General features: G+C 33.3%; 1 protein-coding gene and 1 non-coding gene across 11 annotated transcripts in view; both read right to left on the bottom strand.

Moving 5' to 3' along the window:
- Positions 1 to 2,247: 2,247 nt before the first annotated feature.
- Positions 2,248 to 21,778, bottom strand: part of Lrch2 (leucine rich repeats and calponin homology domain containing 2) — a 133,686-nt gene continuing 114,155 nt past the window's right edge. For 8 of the 10 annotated variants that reach the window (XM_078034341.1, XM_078034343.1, XM_078034344.1 and 5 more), the window contains 6 exons: positions 19,883 to 19,933; positions 16,493 to 16,550; positions 15,605 to 15,717; positions 15,180 to 15,317; positions 14,621 to 14,698; positions 2,248 to 5,004 (listed from right to left, as the gene is read on the bottom strand). In XM_078034341.1, coding sequence (XP_077890467.1) covers positions 4,885 to 5,004; positions 14,621 to 14,698; positions 15,180 to 15,317; positions 15,605 to 15,717; positions 16,493 to 16,550; positions 19,883 to 19,933 — 558 coding nt within the window. In that variant the 3' untranslated portion in view covers positions 2,248 to 4,884. The remainder of the gene's footprint in view (positions 5,005 to 14,620; positions 14,699 to 15,179; positions 15,318 to 15,604; positions 15,718 to 16,492; positions 16,551 to 19,882; positions 19,934 to 21,778) is intronic. The other 2 variants (XM_078034347.1, XM_078034349.1) reach the window with 1 other exon arrangement.
- Positions 19,403 to 19,530, bottom strand: LOC120891153 (small nucleolar RNA SNORA35). The gene has a single exon (XR_005735569.1). It is a non-coding gene; the product is annotated as a small nucleolar RNA SNORA35 (small nucleolar RNA).

Below are 21,778 nucleotides of genomic sequence, written 5' to 3'. Positions count from 1 at the left end.
GTATGTTTAAATTGTTTTTAGAGTCTGGTGTTTCAGCTCAGGGGTAGAGTGCTTGTGTAGCAAGTTCTAGTACCCGGGTTTCATTCCTAGAATCACACACACACACACACACATACACACAGACACACACACACACGAATGCGCATGCACGTTTTAAAAACAATATGAAACAGTACTAATCTCAACATAAAGTCTACCTTTTCCCATAAAGTCCTTAATACAGATCTATTAAAAATGTTAACTGTCTGTTGTAAAGATTCTAAAAGCATTAGTCAAAATACCAAACTACTATTGTATAGTAAATTGATATTACTATCACACTAGAAAATCTATGAGGCCTTATTACTATGGTTAGTCCCATTCTTGACCTGTTGAATCAATCTGTATTTGATTAACAAGATCTCCAGGTGATCCATACACACACACACACACACACACACACACACTAAAGTTTAAACATCACTGTCTTTTAAAGCATAATTTTCATTACTAGTTCATAAATTATACAATATTATTTTGTATTTATTTGCCTTAGAAATGACTTAGATCTGTCTGAATAAAGATTTAGAAAATTCAAATTGCTATTGAAAATTTATTTCTATTTATTTACATAAGTACAAAACCAATAAATTTCTCACCTCTTTTGGTAGATAATTGATACATCTCAATGGAACAGAGTAAAAATAATTTTTCCCTAACGTTATAAGGTGGAGTAATCAAAATAATTCATTTGAGAAACCAAGAAAATATTATATAAAAACTTAAATTTAAAAATAATCACATTTTAAAGCATTTTCCCTTTTCATTTTAGTAACTTTCAAATTGTTCAGTTAGTAGTTTTCTATCCTAAAACGCTTATGTCAGAATTCTGATGACTTATTTCTCATAGCTTATGTTTCATAAATTATGCTAAAATTCTCAAAATTACTTATGTCAGAGATAGTCATTCTAAACTTATTTTCTAATACAACAAGACTTTATTTTGCTAAAACAGAGACTTAATGTTAAACACACACACACACACACACACACACACACACACACCTGTGAAAATTCATGAGCATAAGAATGTTTTCATGTTTTATAACTCAGGAGTAGAAAATACCTTAAGAAACATATGGCTTTTGCTATTTTCAGTTCACCAATTCCAGAAGATATCTGGATACTTCCAAATTAATGTAATTTGCAACAATGCATCTTCTTTGGAGTGCTCTGGACATTGGGATAGATGCCTGAGGATTCTAGGACCATTTCATATAGAATATCAGAACTGTAGATTTACTAAAGCGGAAAACAAGCTTAGCTAAGGTGAATCAAAATTTTTGATAGAATAGTTTTCAAACATCTTCTGCTAAGTATTTACTCACTTTAGTTTTTCTTTAACTCTGAGAGTTTAGGGTGCAATATTATCTTTAATAACATTTACTTGAATGACTTTTTACTTCTGGAATCAATCATAATTACAAACAAATAATAGTTATTTAAGATATGTGAATTTTTTAAAAATTAGAACTACTTGAAAGTGGAAGATTATACTTCTTATCACAGGAGCTTATAAGCAATTCAGTCATATGACTAGCGCTTTGTGATAAAAAAAAAACACACACAATGTTTGACCTATTCTTTAATTTTATAGAGTTGTTGCTTAAATTTGTTATATAGAGTTTATCTTTTGGGTGGGCGGTTGTACTGGGGATTGAAATCAGGAGCACTCAACCACTGAGCCACATCCCCAGCCCTATTTAGTATTTTATTTAGAGACAGGGTCTCACTGAGTTGTAACCTCACTTTTGCTGAGGCTGGCTTTTAACTCGTAATCCTGGGATTACAGGCATGCACCACCGCACCCGGCAAGAGTATGTTATATAAAGATAACATTACTTTGTGAAAACATCCTAGAAAATTATTGCTTTTGAAGAAACTTTTATCTTCTGAAAATATAAATGATGTAAAGGGAATTTGGACTCTTAAAACAATCTATGTTATTTTGATATGGGGTATACCTATTTTGCCCAGGATGTCCTCGAATTTGTGGGCTCAAAATCATCCTGCCTCATCCTCCAAATTACAGATGTGTGCTATTGCACCCAACTGAAACAACCCACTTTGAATATCCTCTCAAAGTCTGATGGAATCCTTACAAAGTCTGTTTCTACACTTGGGAATAAACACTGGCTCTTTTGATTAAAAAAAAAAAAGGATGATGTGATGGGTAGAGAATTGATAATGAGAAAATAAACCCCATGCTAAATTTTTTTCATTCAACTTTATCCACAGTTTGCATCGGTAATATACATTTAGTGTTCCATTTACTTTTAAATGCATCAGAAAATCCATTATGATAGATCTGTGAGCAATACAAACTTTTCTGAATTCTTCAAAAAATTCAGTTATAAAAGTCATTAAACTAGCATTCTATAAAGATAATTATTAAACAAATGGCAATGCATTTTTACTCCTTATTTCAATTGTAACATATCCACCATCACTTCTTTCTTGTGCCATAGTCATAAAATTTAACAGAAAGAGCTATCTATTGAATTTTTAAGGGTCCAATAAAAATTTTAGTCTGATTAGTCAACCCTCATGAAATCACAACTCCATTCAAATAAAGATAATCATTCTTAATTCAATAACTGATGAAGTAAATATATAATAACAATAAAAACATTTAGGATAAATTTTATACATAAAACTACTAAAAGAAATACATCAGAACCTTGGTATACTGTTGTCCTCAGGGACTTGTGAAATTGCTTCAGAGGTGGTGTTGCCCTTTGACACAACACTAAATGAAATGTCATGGTATGAACCTCCGCTGGACCCATCTTAAGTGCAATTTGGATTTGCAAAAAGGATGCTACAATGAGGTTCTGGTGTATTTTCTCTTTAAAAGAATAATTAACTGACAAGGGAAATGCAATAAGGGAATGGCCTACGATTTCACTACTATTTTAATGATATGAAATAGGAAAATACTTGTAAAGTAACTAACACTACATTAATAATAAGAGGAAATCGATAGCATGATAACTATAAAAGAAGTGTGAATGATTGTTGCAGTTTTTAGTGATTACTTAACTTGTAACACTGTCAAACTTCTAAATTAGAAACTTATCAACTAAGGTACATACTGGCCATTTCTTGTATATTCCAAGTTTTCACTAGGGAGATCATGTCAATGAGGTTTGTTTTTTTGTGTTTTTTAAAAGACACAACTGAAAAGGAAAAATTAGCTCAAATATTTAAAGTAATAAATTACTAATAATTTAATTCTTATACCTTACAGTCATAAGAAGCTTTAATTCTTCAAAAGCTCCAATTTGACCCTTGGGGAGTGTAAAGAATATCTGTATTCTAAAGCCAAAATTTAATTATATGGCTTCATGCCAACTGATCAAAAATAGTAGAGTTGTTCCTAAGTCAACCCTTACTATACCATTTGGCACACTAGTTTTTACCTTTTATATATACCCTTCGAAATACCCAGGCCAACATTTTTAATAAGTTGCATCCATATTAAGAGGTAACAAGTGCAAATGATCACATACTTAAGATATGATGCTTGGCTACTACAAAAGTAATTAAGGTTCTTTTATAGGAAAATGAGTTATTCATTACAGTAATGTTTTTGAAAAATTCCTGCACTACTACCAACATAAATTTATCCATCTCTAAGTCAAACAAGAACTTTGTGTAACGTAATATCTCATGAAAATATTTTTGGAACAGTCTATGTTTAACTCAACATCAAGTTAATTGAGGAGCATCGGTGTACAAGATCCACAAATGGTCAGATTTTGAATAAAAACTTATTCCTCAATTGCTGCTCTCTGAATATAGCTAAAGGCAGCACTGATGTAATGTTCCTGAAAATCAAGATACAAATCCAAACTTTGGCAGTTTTATCAAAATGTCCTTCATAATTAGTACTTCACTAGTTCTCAAAAATCTTACTGCTTTGTGTAACATTTTCAATACAGAAATAAAATACTCTTCAAATAATACACTTTAAAAATGATTAAGTTTTGCAAAATTAAATAGCATAAATTAAGCATATTAACATTTTTGTTTTTGTTTTGTTTTGTTTTTTTACAACATGAAATAACCAATTTAAGGAAAACTGTAATGGACTAACTAAAAAACCACGATGTCACGATGTGAGGCACATTTAAATCCTCACATAGTATTGACCTTACAAAACCTACTAAAATAGTTTAAAGTTCTGTTGACTCTATTGATACAAAAAAGAAATTGCAAAAATGCTTAAGACTATATAAGATTCATCAATTACACAGGCACTTCACATGTAAACAATCTACAGTACAACTGAAAATAGTTTGGCACCAACCTATAATACTAAAAGAATTTAATAGAATGCCAGAGTTCGTTTTTTTCCTACTCATTTTTTTCTAGAAAACTAAGAACAAAGATGAAAGAAGTTGTGTATAAACTAGAATTAGAAGTGTATTAAATAACTCAAATATAGAATTGTTTTAAATGGCTAAAAAAAGATTACCATTTTCCAGATGTTTACTAGTATATTATGATGTAAAAAAATTAAACCTAATGTGATTATTAAATTGGATACATATTTTAAATTGAGTATCAATCTGCATTTTGAAAAATAACCAAGGTTATTAACTAATAGTAAAAAGAAAATTTGAATTCATCAAAAATTCTTATTAAATTAATCCAGTTTTCCCCCAAAAGAAGCTTGGGCAATTCAGTTTCAATTTGATGTTTTAATGTAATTTTTGTAAAAACCCTAAGGCTTGACCTAAGGCAAATGATTTTTGACTGGACATTTTTATTCATGAATTTGAGATATCTAAAATTGCTTCAAATAAATGAAACTACACACTTATAATTTTAAAAATGTTATCAAGCCATAGAAAGTTGAGATGCCTTGGTCGTAGGTAATTCAAGGAGGGCCTGAACCGTGACGCCAACTTTCACAAGACCTCGTTCTTCCAAAATATGATGAGGCAAACAGAGTCTTTCCTGGAAAAGAAAAAAAAAGATATTTGAACATTCAATATTTTGTGTGTGGTTAAACTTAAGTTGGAATCGGATTGTTTTTTCTTGTGTGTGTGTGTGTGCAGTGCTGGGGATGGAACCTGTGGCCTCACATATGTTGCCAAAGGCTCTACCACTGAGTTACATCCTCAACCCTCAGAATCAGATTTTTAAAGTATACTTTCTGTAAAACTTCAAGTAAAAAATGCACAATTCCGTTTTCTCTAGTAAATATTGTAATTTAATGTGTTTTGGTTCTTAACTTACACTAAGTAAAGGATTATAGAGGCTGGCCTTCTCTGAAATGCTATCACTTTACAACTAAACCTCTTTCTCTACACAGAAAATATCTGTAAAGGAAGAGGTCACCACTCCTGCATTTCCCATTCACTACTCAACCACTGCTATTTTACAGCTGCCTCTAAAGAATGTACCCACTAAAGTTACTCTAGTAAAAAAAAAAAAAAAAACAGCAATGTCTTCTTAAATGTTAAATGTTGCACATGGCTACTTGACTGCTATATCATTTTGAGCCTTTAATTAATGCCTTTCTTGAAACCTTACTTCTTCCTTATGTTGTATGACCTCATTCTTTTTATTTCTTCAACTTTTCTGACAGCAAATTGTGCAATAGCTTTCATTAGCTTTCATCGATCCTATTCTAATATCCTAAATGCTTCCAAGGATTCTGTTATCACTTTCTTCTCTTTTTACACGGTATCCATTCCTTGGTATTTTCATTTATTCTCTTAGTTTTAATTATCCCTCATAATGACTTCCAAATCTTCATTTCCTCCCCAAATCTCTCTATCAAGCAAATGCCAACTAAACAGCCAAACATGTGTCCAATAAACATATAAAAATCAATATGTCCACAAATAACTACTTCTACTAAATTAGTTTATCCTTCTGTATTTTATATCTTGGTCAGTAAAAAACTATTCAAATTCTACCAATATAAACATAGGAATCATAATAGCTTTCCCTGTCTTCCTTACTCCCTTAATCTATTCATCAAATACCACTGATGATATCTTTAAAGAGTTCTCAAAAACTATGCTGTGCACATAGGTACATGCCTGTAATCTCAGAGACTTGGAAGGCTGAGGCAGGAGAATTGCAAGTTCAAGGCCAGCTTCAGCATTGTAGCAAGACCCTATCTCAGAATAAAAAATAAAAAGCATTGGAGGTGGAGCTCAGTGGTAACATGCCCCTGGGTTCAATTCCCCTGTACTTCAAAACAAAAGAAATAAAAGAGTTCCCTAAAAACTATTTTCTCATCTCCATTTTTATTGCTCCATTTAGTGTTCTCATGGTATTTTACATACTTATTCAAATCACTATTGAAGAGTATAATGAGGAAAGGAGAAATGTTTCAAATCAGGGACTTTAGTACTTATCTTAGAAACTAGAAAAAGAGCAAATTAAATCAATGCCAAACAGAAAGAAGGAAACAATGAAGATGACAGAGAAAAATGCTAGAAAGAAAAAAAAAATCAATGAAACCACAATGTAGTTCATTGAGAAGAATTTAAAAAATTCATAAGCCTTTATTTAAGCCAATCAGGAAAAAGAGACTTAGCAATATCAGTAATAACAAAAGTGACATCACAAGATATTCTACAAATACAATGATAATAAGGAGATACTATAAACAATGTTATAAGATAAATTTGACAAATTAGAAGAAATGGATAAATTCTCTGAAAGATAAAATATACTGAAACTCACACAAGAATAGATAACCAGAATATATCTCTATCTGTAAAAGAAATTTAAACTGTAGTATAAAACATTTCCACAGGGGCTGGGAGTATAGCTCAGTTGGTAGAGTGCTTGCCTTGCATGCATAAGGCCCTGGCAGGGTTCAATGCCCAGCACCACAAAAAAAAAAAAAAAAAAAAAAAAAAAAAAAGTTCCACAAAGAAAATCCCTGGCCTAGACTAGACTATTCATAAATTTCATTAGATGAAAGAAATGATATCAATTCTGCCCAAATGTTTAAGAAAAATCAAGAGGAAAGGAATACACATTCCAGGAAGTTGGCACTACCTTAATACCAACAAAGACATTAAAAGAAAACTAAAAACCAGTATCCCTATAAACATACAAGCAAAAATCTAACAAAATTTTAACAAACTGATCCAATAATATAAAAAAGCAATAACAACATCAAGAACAAAACCAATCCCCTTACTATCCCCCCTCCCCTCCCCTCCCATCATCCCTCTCTACCTCATCTGCTGTTGTTCAATTAAAGGCAGCAGAATACAACAGTCACTAATATGCCATTATGTAAAAATGTAAGTGTGTAACCGATGTGATTCTGCAATTTGTATTTGGGGTAAAAATGGGAGTTCATAACTCAATTGAGTCAAATGTATGAAAGAAGATATATCATGAGCTTTGTAATGTTTTGAACAACCAATAAAAAAAAAAAACACCATGATCAAGTGGGGTTTAATCTAAGAACGCAGGATTGAACTAACATTTGAAAATCAACGAATGTGATTTATAATAGTAACAAACTAAAATGAAAATAACATGCTCACATCAGTTGATGAAGAAAAAGCATTTGATGAATTCATTTATTCAGGGACGGGGTAGGGAGTTAGCAATGCTGGTAGAATGTGATGGACATCATTATCCAAAGTACATGTATGAAGACACAAATTGGTGTAAACATGCTTTATATACAACCAGAGGTATGAAAAATTGTGCTCTTTATGTGTAATATGAATTGTAATGCATTCCTCTGACACTTATTTAAAAATAAAAGATAAAATAAAATAAAAAGCATTTGATGAAATCCAAGATCCATTTGGTAAGAACTTTAGGAAACTAGGAATGTAAGAGTACTTCCTAAACCTCATACAGATCATCTGTGAAAATCTCACAGCTAACATTGTACTTAAGGGTGAAAGACTGAAATTGTCCTAAAAGAATCAGAAGACAAGGATGTCCATGTTTGCCATTTGTATTCAACATTGTGCTAGGATATCTGGCCAGAGTAATCAGACAAGACAAGAAAAGACATTCAGATCAGAAAGAAAGAAGAAAAGCTGTTTCTATTCATAGAAAATATGAACAACCATATACAAAATTCTGTGAAATCTACAAAAAGCTACTAAAACTGATAGGTACGTTTAGCAAGATTGTAAGATATAGATTAATATATAAAGACTGATTATATTTGTATATATTAGAAACAAAGAGTGAGATATTAAATTACAACTGAACAATCACATACAACAGCATGTAAAATACGAAAGTATAAAATCCTTCAGGACAAATACACAAGATCTATACAGTAAAAACTACAAAACATGTTGAGGGAATTAAATAATACCTTAGTAAGGATATACTTGGTGTATGGAAAGACTCAATATTGTTATCATTCCGCCTATGTTGTTCTATATGTTAAACACAACTTCTATAATAATCTAATTTTTAAAAAATTTTTGTGTAGAAGTTGGCAAAATATTCTAGATTTATATGGAAATACAAAAGACCACAAATAGCCAAAATAGCTATAAAAATGAAGAAGAAAGTTAGAGTGCTAATACTATTTGATTTTAAAATGTGTAGTAAGCAAGATGTTGTTTTACCAATGTACATATAGGGAAAAAAATGTCAATGGAACAAAATAAAGAATCCAGAAACAGATTCACAGATAAGTGGACAAATGGTTTTTGATACAGAGGCAAATAATAGATTTTTAAACAAAAAGAGAAAAAATAGATTTTTAAACAAATTTTGCAGGAAAAACTGAATGCAGGGAAACTCCTCAAACTCATGAAAGGGCATCTACAAAAAAAAAGCACAGTTGATATCATACTAAAAGATGAGAGAGGGCTGGGGATGTGGCTCAAGCAATAGAGCTCTCGCCTGGCATGCGTGCGGCCCGGGTTCGATCCTCAGCACCACATACAAACAAAGATATTGTGTCCGCCGAAAACTAAAAAATAAATATTGAAAAGTTAAAAAAAAAAAAAAAAGATGAGAGATTAAATGCTTACAATCAAGAACAAAGTGGTGCATACCTGTAATCCCAGTGGCTCAAGAGGCTGAGGCAGGAGGATCACAAGTTCAAAGTCAGCCTCAGCAACTTACTGAGGGACTAAGCAACCTAGCGATCCCCTATGTCTAAATAAAATAGAAAAAAGGGCTGGGGATGTGGCTCAGTAGTTAAGTGCCTCTGGGTTAAATCCCTGGTACCAAATAAAAAAAAAAAAAAAAAAAAAAGAATGTCGATAGGAAATAAACAATTGAGAGTCCATACATTTATGGTCAACTAACTTCTGACAAGGGTACCAAGACAATTCAATGAGAGGAAGAAGAGTCTTATCAAAAAATGGTGCTAGGAAAATAAACATCTGCATCTAAAAGAATGAATTTGGAACACTACCTCACACCATGCACAATACTGTACTAAGAAAAGGATCATAAACCTAAATGTTAAGCACAAAACTATAAAACTTTTAGAAGAAAATATAGATACAAATCTTCATGACCTTAAATTAAGTAATGTCTTCTTAGCTATACTATCAAAATCACAAGAAACAGAAGAAAAATGAATAAACTGTATCTCAAAAAATAAAAAAACTTTTGTGCTGCAAATGATAACATTAAGAAAGTAAAAAGACAACCCACAGCATAGGAGAAAATAAATGCAAATCCTGTACCTCATAAGTGATTTGTATTTGGAATATATAAAGAATACCCATGACTCAATAACTATAAGATGAATAATCCAATTAATAAATGGATGCAGGTTTTGAATACAAATTTCTTTAATGAATATGCACAAATTATCAATAAGCATATGAAAAGATGTTCAACATCATTTACTATTAGAAAAATGCAAATTGAAAATATAATGAGCTATTACTTTGTACCTGCTACAATAGCTAGGTAGACAGTAACTATTGTTGGTAAGGATGAAGAGAAATTAGAACCCTAACTCATTGCTGGTGGGTATGTAAAATGGTGCAGCCACTTTGGAAAACATTTTGGCAGTTCTTCAAAAAGACGAACATAGTTACCTTGACCTAGTAATTCCACTCCTAGGTTTATAACCAGAACTGAAAAATAAGTGTCCAAATGAAAACTTGTTCTTAGATGTTCACAGCAACATTATTTATAATAAATGATGAGTGGTAACAACCCAAATGTCCACCAACTGACAAATGGACAAACAAAATGTGGTATCTGCATACAATGGAATACTACTCGGCATTAATAAGAAATGAAGTACTGTTTTATGCCACAACACAGAAACCCTGAAAACATTATACTAAGTGAAAAAAGTCATACACAAAAGGCTCCATAATGTATGATTTCATTATATGTAATGTTCAGAATAAGCAAATACAAGGAGGCAGAACAGGAAGGGATAGTCAATGCGTAAGGGGTTTCTCTCTAGGGTAACAAAAATATTCTACACTTAGATTATTATGAATGTTGCCCAATTCTGTGACTATACTAAAAACCATTTAATTGTATGTTTTAAATCAACGAATGCTATGTATGTTAATTATATTTCAGGAAAGATGTTAAAAGAACAATCAATGCATGAGCCCAATCCCAGGCTGAAAAAAGAACTTTAGCTTTGACAATATGCAAGAATTAACTCAAAATTGATCATATACACAAAACGTAAAACCTAAGATTATAAAACTTCTAGAAGTAAACAGGAGGAAATATTTGTTACTGTGGGTTATGCAAAGATTTCTTAGGTTTGAGAAAAAAAAGATAATCCACTAAAAAAAGAAAAAAAAAAAGACAAACTGTACTTCAAAACTTTAAAATGTCTGCTCTTTGAAAGACACAGACAATCCAAAAACTAGGATACAGCATCTGCGAGTCACAGGTCTTATGAAGAACTTGGTCCATAATTTATGAAGAACAACCCAATTTTAAAAATAGATAATTATTGGGCTGGGACGTAGCTCAGTGGCAAAGCACCTGCCTTGCATTCACAAAGCCCTGGGTTTGACCCCCCAGTTAAAAAAAAAAAAGACAAAAAAAAAGAGAGAGAAAAATACATAAAATATTTTAAAAATCTATATTAAAAGGCAAGTTATAGTAAGTAATAATAATAGATAAAAGGTTAGAAAATACACTTCCAAAAAGAAGATACACAGATGGCAACTAAGTACTTGAAAAGATGATCAATACTGTTAGTCTTCAGGGAAGTGCAAATTAAAATTGTAATGGGAGGCCAATAAATACTTATTTACAATGACTAAAAACTTAAAAAGGTCAGTCATCCAGAAGTGGTGAGGATATGGAGAAAATGAAATTTCATATACTGCTGATAATACTGTGAAATGGTACAACTGGTTTAGAAGAGAATTTTGTACTTAAAATGTTAAGCACCTACCTACTAAAGGCTGCAGGTATTCCACTGCCAGGTATTTACTAAAAATTAAAGAATACAAATATCCACACAAAGACTTATACACAACTGTACACAGCAGCTTTATTTTTATAACCCCTAAAACTGGAAACAATCCCAATATCTACCAACAGGCCAATGGATCAACAAATTGTGAAATTCTACTCAGAAACAAAACAGAATGGCCTATTTAAATATGCAACAATACTGACATGTCTTAAAATAATCATGCCAAGTAAAAGAAAAAAAAAATCAACACATTTTATTAGTGCATTAATATAAAAACTCTAGAAAAATGCAAACTAATATATTATGTTATAAAGCCAATTAGTGGTTGCCTAGAGAAGGAAGGATTGCAGAAGGAGAGGAGGAAACTTTTGAGGATAATGGATATGTTCATTACTTTGATGGTGATGATGATTTCATGGTGTATGTATATATCAAAATTTATTAGGGCTGAGGATGATAGAGTGCTTGCCCAGCATGTGTGAGGCCTTGGGTACAACATCCCAGCACCACATATCCCCAAAATGGATAAAATCATATACCTTATTTACATGTCCTTTATTTTACACCTATTATATCACAATAAGGATGTTAAAAACTAGAAAATATCCTAGAACAAAAAGAATTAAGTGAAAAAGATTGTATGTTACCACTTATGTGTTCATGGAAACAAAAATTCTTTCTTTTTTCTTTTTTTTTATTGGTTGTTCAAAATATTACAAAGGAAACAAAAATTCTTAAAATGAAAATGCAAAATAAGAAAATAAATGTAATGTAATAATAGCTGGAAAAAAAAACTGTCCTAAGTTTTCTATTTTCTCATTAAGAGTAAGGACACAAAAAAGAATTAACCAAGATCTTTAAGAATTAAAAATTTAAGGGCCTGGGTATAGCTTAGTTAGTACAGTGCTTGCCTCACATGCACAAGGCCCTGGGTTCAATCCCCAGCACCACATCATACACACACATAAATAAATAAATAAATAAATAAATAAATAAATAAATAAATAAATATTTAAAACATCATATGTTAAGCATAGAAAAAAGGTAATAATAATTCCTGCATTACATATACACTACATTTGCTCCCTTGAAGAAAGAGGCTAAAATGGAATCTAAAGACTAGATTATGATAACACTGTTCAAAAGACCTAACAAGCACAATTGTGTTCTGTTTACAGTGTGATTTCCCTCACCAGTCAGTCATGTTAAGGTTGGGTTTGTAAAACTTTTTGTTTTAAATGCAACATTTTTATTAAACATTTTTGTAAATTAGGGTCTAATTTCCAATTTCCAACCTTAATTTCCAATATATATTTATAATACTGCTTTTGCAACAGACCAACACTCTGGAAAGACATTTCACAGAATTGCTTTCACCTTCCTTCCCTAATCTTTTAGGGAGCCATCTTTTTTTTTTTTTTTTTTTAAGTTGTAGATGGACACAATATGTTTGTTTTACTTATTTCTTTATTTTTTTTTACTGTGGTGCTGAGAATCAAACCCATGCCTCACACATGTGAGGCAAGCGCTCAACCCCTGAGCTATACAAACTTTTACATGGTAGTCTAAACTCCTGAAAGAGGCCTCTGAAATGTTCCCTCTCTCCTCAGCTTCTAGGAATTGACTTGCAGAAAGGCAATGCAGCTGTCTGAAAGGAAAATGGCAGGTTGAAGCCAGGATTCCTTTCAATGAGGAGGAAAACAGGAGCCCAGGAAAGAAAGACCTGCCCATTGTCTCATGTGGCCTCCTTTTCCCCCATAAAAACTCTTCAGGCGGGCTGGGGATGTGGCTCAAGTGGTAGCCCTGGCATGTACGGGGTGCTGGGTTCGATCCTCAGCACCACATAAAAGTAAAATAAAGATGTTGTGTCCACCAAAAACTAAAAAATAAATATTAAAAAATTCTCTCTCAAAAAAAAAAAAAAAAAAAAAAACTCTTTATGCCCTTGAGCCCTCTAAGAGAGATTTCAAGGAGGAAGGAATCCTCTCTGTCTTCTTCGGGGCTGACTTTGAATAAACCCGTTTCCTTCCACTAATTTTGGTCTCCCTAGTCTTTGGATGAGCATCGAACAATAGAACCTTAAATTCGGATAAAAATTTAATCATTAATTTTATAACACTGTAATTATTATGTGAAACACAAGCTAATTTCCACAAATTTCAAAGTTTGCCCTTGCAGATATTATCATACTAGGCACTAACATTTTCAATATCATTTTAAATAAAGCTTAAAATGCTGTTACATTAATGCCAATCTTCCAGTCAGAGGTCTATCCATTGATTAATAGAGGAATCTAAATGTTCCCCAACAGGAAAAAAAAAAAAATGATAGTAGCATTGCCATTACAACCAAACTGTAATATGGCTACTTCGCATGGTTAGTTAACTTTTCCATAAGATAGCTGTTTTATAAATTGTTTTAAAAACAACTTGAAAACATTTTTTACGCAACTTCTGCAATTATCTACAGCAACATAGTAAAAAGAAGGTACAGTAACAGCTGCTCCTTTCAAACTGAAAAACTTATAACAATAGCTGAGTCAGCTATTACCATGATAACCTGGTTAAGCTATTTCTCCATCTCAACCGCCCAGAGGCAATCACCTCATGCTGATTAGGGAAGCTAAACAGAAACTGCCCGCTGGCACCAGGATGCCAAAAGAACCTGAAAAAACAGATTTGTAACTCCACATAGTCCGGTGTATATGCATATCTCTGAGCTCCCTGCTTTTGTTCTTTTTTCCTATTCAATACTAAACTTCTATGTGTTCAGGGAAGGCAAATTAGCTGTGATCCCAGTTTATAAATGAATTCATTTTTTATATCATTTTTCTCTTAATTGCAATATAGGTGGGCAACCAAATCCAGCCCATGGAACCCCCAGAGCCAAGCCTCTGGGTTGGGGGGGTGGGGATTAACACCAAGAGACAGTATCATTGTTCATATATTTTTTAAAATTTATTTATTTATTTATTTTTTTAGTTCTCCGTGGACACAACATCTTTGTTGGTATGTGGTGCTGAGGATCGAACCCGGGTCGCACGCGTGCCAGGCGAGCGCGCTACCGCTTGAGCCACATCCCCAGCCCTCATTGTTCATATTTTGAAAACATTATTAAATGCTATTTTGACTACTCTAATTTGAATGCAACAAATTAATATTTAAATAATCATTCTGTTGGATAAATAATTACCTGTGAGACACCCAACTTTTTACAAGCATCAAGAAAATTTTCTACATTTCTTCGACATTTTGCCATGCTCAGCTTGGGCTGTAAAGTAAGGTTGGGGGAAGAAAGGTTTATTTTCAAGCATTTTTATACAGAACTTAACCAAAACTAAAATTTTAATTTATTGAGGTATAGTCTATTATTTAAAGACCGTTATAGGAAGCTATGTTTTCCTGTGATAAATAGAAAGCCCAGTGGTCCATTTTTAGAATATAGTATTTAGCCTTAATTGGATCCAATTGTAGCCATATTAATTTTAGCCCTTCCCTTTTCCCATCCCAATTTTAAAATTAGCTAATCATGTAGATTAGAAGCCCCAGCTCCTCCAATCAAAAGCAAAAGGCAGCACTGCATTAAGGATAAAAACTGCCTGCCCAGGTGTGTATACTAGACAGGTTCTGGTAGCATGCCCTTCTGGTAGGAATAAAAGCCTTGTCCACCCACTTTTAAGCACTGGTGTTTGATTTCTTGTGGCACCTCAGTATTTCTAACATTCCTTTGGAGAACTATAGACAAAACTTACCACTGCTGGTGATGGTACATGAATACTAGCTACAGAGCGTGGCCTTATATGATTGGCTAAATGGCAAAGAACAACCCCATCCATCAGTGCAGCTCCAATGTCATCAGGCAAAATAACTTTTAACCTGGATTCAAGATTCTATAAAGAAATGGATACAAATCAGATATTTTACCTAAGCATATATTAAATATTTATATTACTAATTGTTATTTAATCAAAAAATTTTCAAGAACATTGAAAATAAACCCATATACCTCACTAATTTTTCTAAGTTAAACCCATTTCTATAAAGCAAGTCTTTTTTTTTTTTTTGTCTTTTTTGGAACTGGGGGTCAAACCCAGGGCTTTGCAAGTGCAAGGCAGACGCTTTGCCACTGAGCTACATCCCAGCCCTAAAGCAAGGCTTAAAGGTCAATCTGACTTACATTGCGAAGTTGTCTTATTTGCTCTCGTTCTTCCCTTAAGTGTTCCATCTTTCTTCTCATTGTAAATCCTGGATCTGCAGCCCCATATTCCTGGCGAGATGAGCGGCTAAAAGCTTTATAAAAACAGAAATTTACCAACTTATTTCAAAGCTAATTAAAGGAAAAACCACTGATGGAGAAAGAAGCATGACAAAAAGAATCAGTACAAAATTACATAAATCACTATGACTTATTAATACATTCAAAATATTTTCCAAGTGTATCTTTGAATACCACATATATAACTGAAAGCAACAGAGAACAAAAGTATAATGATTTCTATCACCGACACATGTTCTTACTTAAACATGTTATTAGAAACTTATGATCCAGGTTAAATATGAGAACTGAACATATGTCAACCTTTATCTTTAAAGAAAAAAAGGAAATTATTTTTGAAGGTCAATATAGTTATTCAGGAATAAAAACTATAATTCAATACCTTGCCAAATAACATGGATCCATTTTCTTTTGGGTTTGCCAAATGTGAAAAGATCCCTTTTTAAAAAATTATAATATAATGGAGTGTTATAATTTCAAACAGTGTTTGGTCTGCTGGCAGAGGGGGTCATTCTAACAGCAGTCACAGCATAGTAGAAATAAGACTGCAGTATATCTAAGCCAAAGAGCTGAGGTTTCAGGAGCTTGAAGGTAAAGAGGAAGAAAGAAATGAGAATGGGAATTGGAAAGACAAGTTTAAGAGAAAATCACTTTTAGGAGAGGGGAAAGAATCTATGGTATAATTAAAACTATGGATATTACAAATGGATATTATATGGATATTACAAAGCTGGGATATTACAACTTGAAACATAACCCATTAATTTGATTTAAAGAATATATATTTACCTGATCTAGGCTTTAAGCCAAAGGGACCATGTGAAAAGCCATCAGTTCTGTCATATTCCTAAAAACAGAAAACAAATAAAACCCCTTTTCTTTCAAATAATCAAGATGCTTATTCATATCCATTCCAATTTGAAGAATTACATATTTTTTTCCATGACAAGTGGAAAAGAGAAAGGCAACTTGCATTTCAATTTAAGCTGATTTTACTTTTAAAAGGTCAATAAATACTTGCTAGCTGACCAGCCTACATATGCCTTTAAATACTGTCTCACAGTATGAGGAAAAAGAAATTATTAACCAAAGTATATAAATAGATATTATTTTTTGAAAAAAGGAACCAGATTAAAGTCTCCAAAATAGTGAAGTATGCTTCAATGAAGAGATATGTGAATTTACCAACTCAGTATCTATGTGTTTTTTGTTTGTTTGTTTGTTTTTGTGATACTGGGGAGAGAACCCAGGGGCCCTATGCCACTGAGCTGCATCCTTAGCCCTTTTATTTTATTTTACTTTTTTTTTTTTTTTTTTTTTTTGGTACTGGGGCTCAAACTCAGAGCTTTGTGTAGGCAAGGAAAGCACTCTACCAACTGAGCTATATCTCCAGCACCTTATTCCACATTTTTTACTGGTGCATTATAGTTATGCACAATGGTGGGATTTGTTGTTATATATTCATACATGCATACGATATAAAATATAATTTGGCCACTATCTCTTCCCTGCACTTTCCTCCTTCCTCCCCTTCTCTCACCCCCTAGTTCCTTTCTTTTATTCTACTGATTTTATTTTTTTGTTTTGGGACAGGCTCTTGCTAAGCTGTGGAGGCTGGTCTTGTGATCCTCCTCCTCAGTCCCTGGGACCAATCTTCATATTTACATTAACAGGAGCTGCAGAATGATTGAGGATGATAAATTATTATCTGCTCTATTTGAATGCATTATTTCAAAGTGCTTCTATATACTGTGGTATGCTGGGACAATATATGTGTTATATTAAACAAATCTGTACTTTGGGTCAGAAAGCTCAGGCTCTGTCTTAAACACACTTAATTTTTCTGTGATTGATTTTTTATCTTTCAAATGAAATTTCTATGAAGAATAAATAAGGTAACTGTTAGGTAGAACTTGACATAGGCAACACCATTTTGAAACATACTCCATCTTAGAACAAGAGTCACCTCACAGTCACTGTGGCATGACCTTAAACTCCAGACATACTCCATCATCAGGAAAAGAAACCACAAACACTCTGTCATCATACAAAAGAAAATTGTTAGCTGAAATCCTGAAAACACCTGGTCTGACAAGGAGCAGTGACCACCTCAAAGAATGGAGGTGTCCACCATAAGGACCCTTCCCTACCCTTCCCTGGCCAACCCCTATCAACAGCCTAATCCCTTCACTCCTTCCCCTATATCCACCCCAGGCTGTAAGTAGAAGAGGGGTGGCAGCCTCCACTGGGCCACCCTCTGCGGGTTTATCCCAAACAAACCTGTATTACTGTTGAGCCACCTCTCATCTCTTTATTTCCTTTATTCCTTTTTTCCTTACAGCAAATACATGAAAGTACTTTGTAAATTTTGAAGGGATAAAATAATGTAATCTTATTACATTATTAGTGGCAACTTATTTAATTTGTACAACTCTGGGAAGTAGGCAGGGCCTAGGCTCTAATCACTATTTGGCCATTTATTGATCATGCTTTTTAGGAAAATTATCTGTCTCTTCAGCTATAAAATGATGAAGATGACACCTAGTCATGGGACTAATTTTAGGTTCAAACATATTAGTAACACTTTGCTAAAACACTACACTACTTAGTTTTACCATTTCCTTCCTTCTTTTTTCTTCTTCTTCCCCCACCCTCCTCCTCTACTGAGGATTGAACCCATGGACATTCTACCACTGAGCCACATCTCCAGCCCTTTTATTTTTTTATTTTGAGAAAGGGCCTTGCTAAATTGCTGAGGGTGGCCTTGAACCTGTGGTTCTCCAGCTTAAGCTTCTTGAATCACTGGGATTACAGGTATTTGCCACTGGGCCTAGCCTGCCATTTTCTTTTCACATAAAATTGAAACAATTGGAATTCTGTAGATTATTTGAATCTTCTGTCAATTAACATGATATGCAATTCATGTTGAATGTTAGTTGATCTACAAAAACACATGCTTATCACTCTATCCATCCATACTTACTGTTTGTCTTCATTTTTTGGTTAAATTGTTATGAATACCTTGCAAAAAATTCACTTATCTAAGTGCAGCAAAAATATATTATAAAAGCAATATAACTTATCTGAGAAAATTGGCACTAATAGTCTTCCCTGTGAGCACCGACCTTAAAATCATAAAGCAGCTAGGCAACAAGGACTAATCACTTACTCCTTATAAATGAAAAGATTTACAAAAGTATGTGACCAAGATTAATTCTAGAATATCCTAATTTAAAGTATTTTCTAAACACACATAAACCATTTTACCTTCCATACAAATAATTTAGAATTGTGTTTATAAAACTCATGCCCAGCAAGTCTATATAAAAGTTTTGTAATGCAAATCACCCAAAACAATAGATAGAGAATCCTGGCTCTCTACAACAGTAATGCCACGTATATAGAATGAAATACTTATTCAGTTAATTCAGACCATCCAAACATTTAGATAATATCTGAACTCACCAAATGAATGCATATTTTTCTATTTAATACTGCCAATACACTTTAGAACACTAAGGTAATCTGAATAGAAGAGATACTGTTTAGAATGTTTTAAATTTAAATCTGTGGTAAAGCATGAAGTTAAACTAATTTAGAAGAATCGATCATTCAAACCTCCAGAATATTTAGTTGAGATTTTACAAACTGTGGTTTTCATAGATGGGCTCTCCTTGGGATCCCCTGCCCCTTAAGGAAATGTGTAACCTTTTGTCGATAGGAACAACCCACCTCAGGGATGTTTCTCGTGGAAAAAGGAAGTTTCTCTTGCATTGCTTTCAGACCAATTGATTACAAAGAAAACCAATGGCCATTGCACAATGCTGTAGTGCCTTTTTCAAAGTAAAATTTTAAAGTTATTAAAATATGGATGAATCAGAAAGCACACATTTCATAGAAGTGCCTTATTTTCTATGATCTACAGATATTTTCCACAGAAAATCACAGATAAGTGATATTTACCATGAATATTTATTTTTAAAATATATTATAGACTAGAAATTTGTACATACTGACCTATCATAGATTTTAAAATAGAGGTGAATACTTTACTTCATGAAAAAAGAAGAAAAAGATGAAATTAAAGAGAAAGAGGCAAGGAAGAACCCCATGTAAAACACAGAAAACATATAAAAAACACATACAAACATTTAAAACATATAAAAACAGAACTTGTACCTCAGATGATACTGGAGATTGTGGTGACATATTAGCATTATCACTGTCTTGCTAAAATATAAAAATAAAAAGATGAAAGATGAAATTAAAATATAAAACAATGATTTAAACATATAAAAGGAAACCTGAAAATTGTTTTGCTCAACTGCTAAAGGAAGAGTCTAGATTATACCATCTAACATCTTGCAACTCAAAATGTGTTCTGTGAACCAACAGCATAGGCATTCTCTGAGAGTTTGTTGGAAATGCAGAATCTGAGGCCCCATCCAATACCAAATCAGAATCTACATAAAACTCCCAAGTAATTCATTAATTATTTTAAAGTTTGAGAAGTACTATCTACACACAAGAGTAATGATATGTTACAATTTGAGACATGTAAATGATGACATGCAAAAGTTCCATCACACCAAATTATGTGTATCAATATATTCCTAGAAATACTTAATTGAATAAATCATGAAATGGTCCATAATTTTTGAATAACTATTCTACTGCCGATCACATACAAAATCTTGACATTCAACCTGTAATGTGCACAACACATTGAACATTTACTCATTCAACAAATGATTATGATTAGCTACTGTCAGACACTGGAAGACACTGGGAGTATTGATTTTTTTTTTCCTTTTGGTACTGAGGACTGAACAGGGCCACTTTACCAATAAACCACATCCCCAGCCCTTTTTATTTTTATTTTTTAATTTTGAGACAGGATCTTACTAATTTGCTGTGGGTCTTGGTACGTTGCTGAGGCTGACCTTGAACCTATGGTCCTCCTGCCTCAGCCTCCAGAGCCTCTGGGATTACAGGCATGCACCAGTGCACCCAGTTACAGGTTTAGTAAAATATTATCTTTGAAGAATCTCTCAATGTAGAAGGAAAATAGATTTATGTGTGCAGATAATAGAACATGCTTAACTCTATGCATGGGATATTATGAGGCACAGATAAAAGGACTTTGGGGAAGAGCAGGGATGAAAGAAGGCTTAACCACTGAGTCACATCCCCATCCTATTTTAGTATTTCATTTAGAGACAGAGTGTCACTGAATTGCTTAGGGCCTCACTAAGTTGCTGAGGCTGGCTTTGAACTTGCAATCCTCCTGCCTTAGCCTCCTGAGCCGCTAGGATTACAGGCATGCACCACTGCCCTGGCAAAGTTGAATATTTCTTAGCAAGGGAATGGCCCACTTGTATTTGTGGTCTTTGAAACAATCATTCTGGTTGCAGTGAGGAAAATAGACTGGAGAATGGAAGAAGAGTAAGGAAGCTACTGCAGTAGCTTTCTTAAGAAGTGATGAGGGCTGTGTCAGGGCAGCAACAGTGAAAAGGAAGGTGGAGAAAATGTATACAAAATATTTCAGTTCCAAAAAATAAATAAATGAACAAAACAGTAGGTCTTGGTGACAAATAGTAAGGCAGATAGGATAAAAATGGGTATGAGGAGACAGGAAGAGTGGCTAAACTCAACCTCTAGCTCAGGGTCCAGAAAATGTTTTCTGTAAAAGATTAGAGAGTAAATATTTTAAGTTCTGTGGACCATATGATGCCTATAGCAATGGTTCAAATCTGCAATTATAATGCAAAAGCAGTCATAGGAAAATGAAGGGCCACATTAGGCCCTGGGCCATAGTCTTTTAATTTCTGCTTTAACTGCTGGGTAAATAGTGGATTCCACTCACTCAGTAGATCTCAACCTTAGCTACCCATTAAACTCACATGGGAAACTTTAAACACATCATTGTCCAGGCTACTCCACATTGTACCACGGGTCAATTAAATCCAAGTGTCTTGGGGTGAGACCCAGGCATAGGTATTCTTTAACGCTCACCAGGTGATTTCGATGTGTAGCCAAGGTTGAAAAATGCACCACTGAAAAACTGTGCTATGA

Source organism: Ictidomys tridecemlineatus, chromosome X (genome assembly GCF_052094955.1).
Source record: "Ictidomys tridecemlineatus isolate mIctTri1 chromosome X, mIctTri1.hap1, whole genome shotgun sequence".
Classification (NCBI taxonomy): domain Eukaryota; kingdom Metazoa; phylum Chordata; class Mammalia; order Rodentia; family Sciuridae; genus Ictidomys; species Ictidomys tridecemlineatus.
Note: the sequence above shows the minus strand (reverse complement) of the source record. Positions and strands in the feature narration are given on the sequence as shown.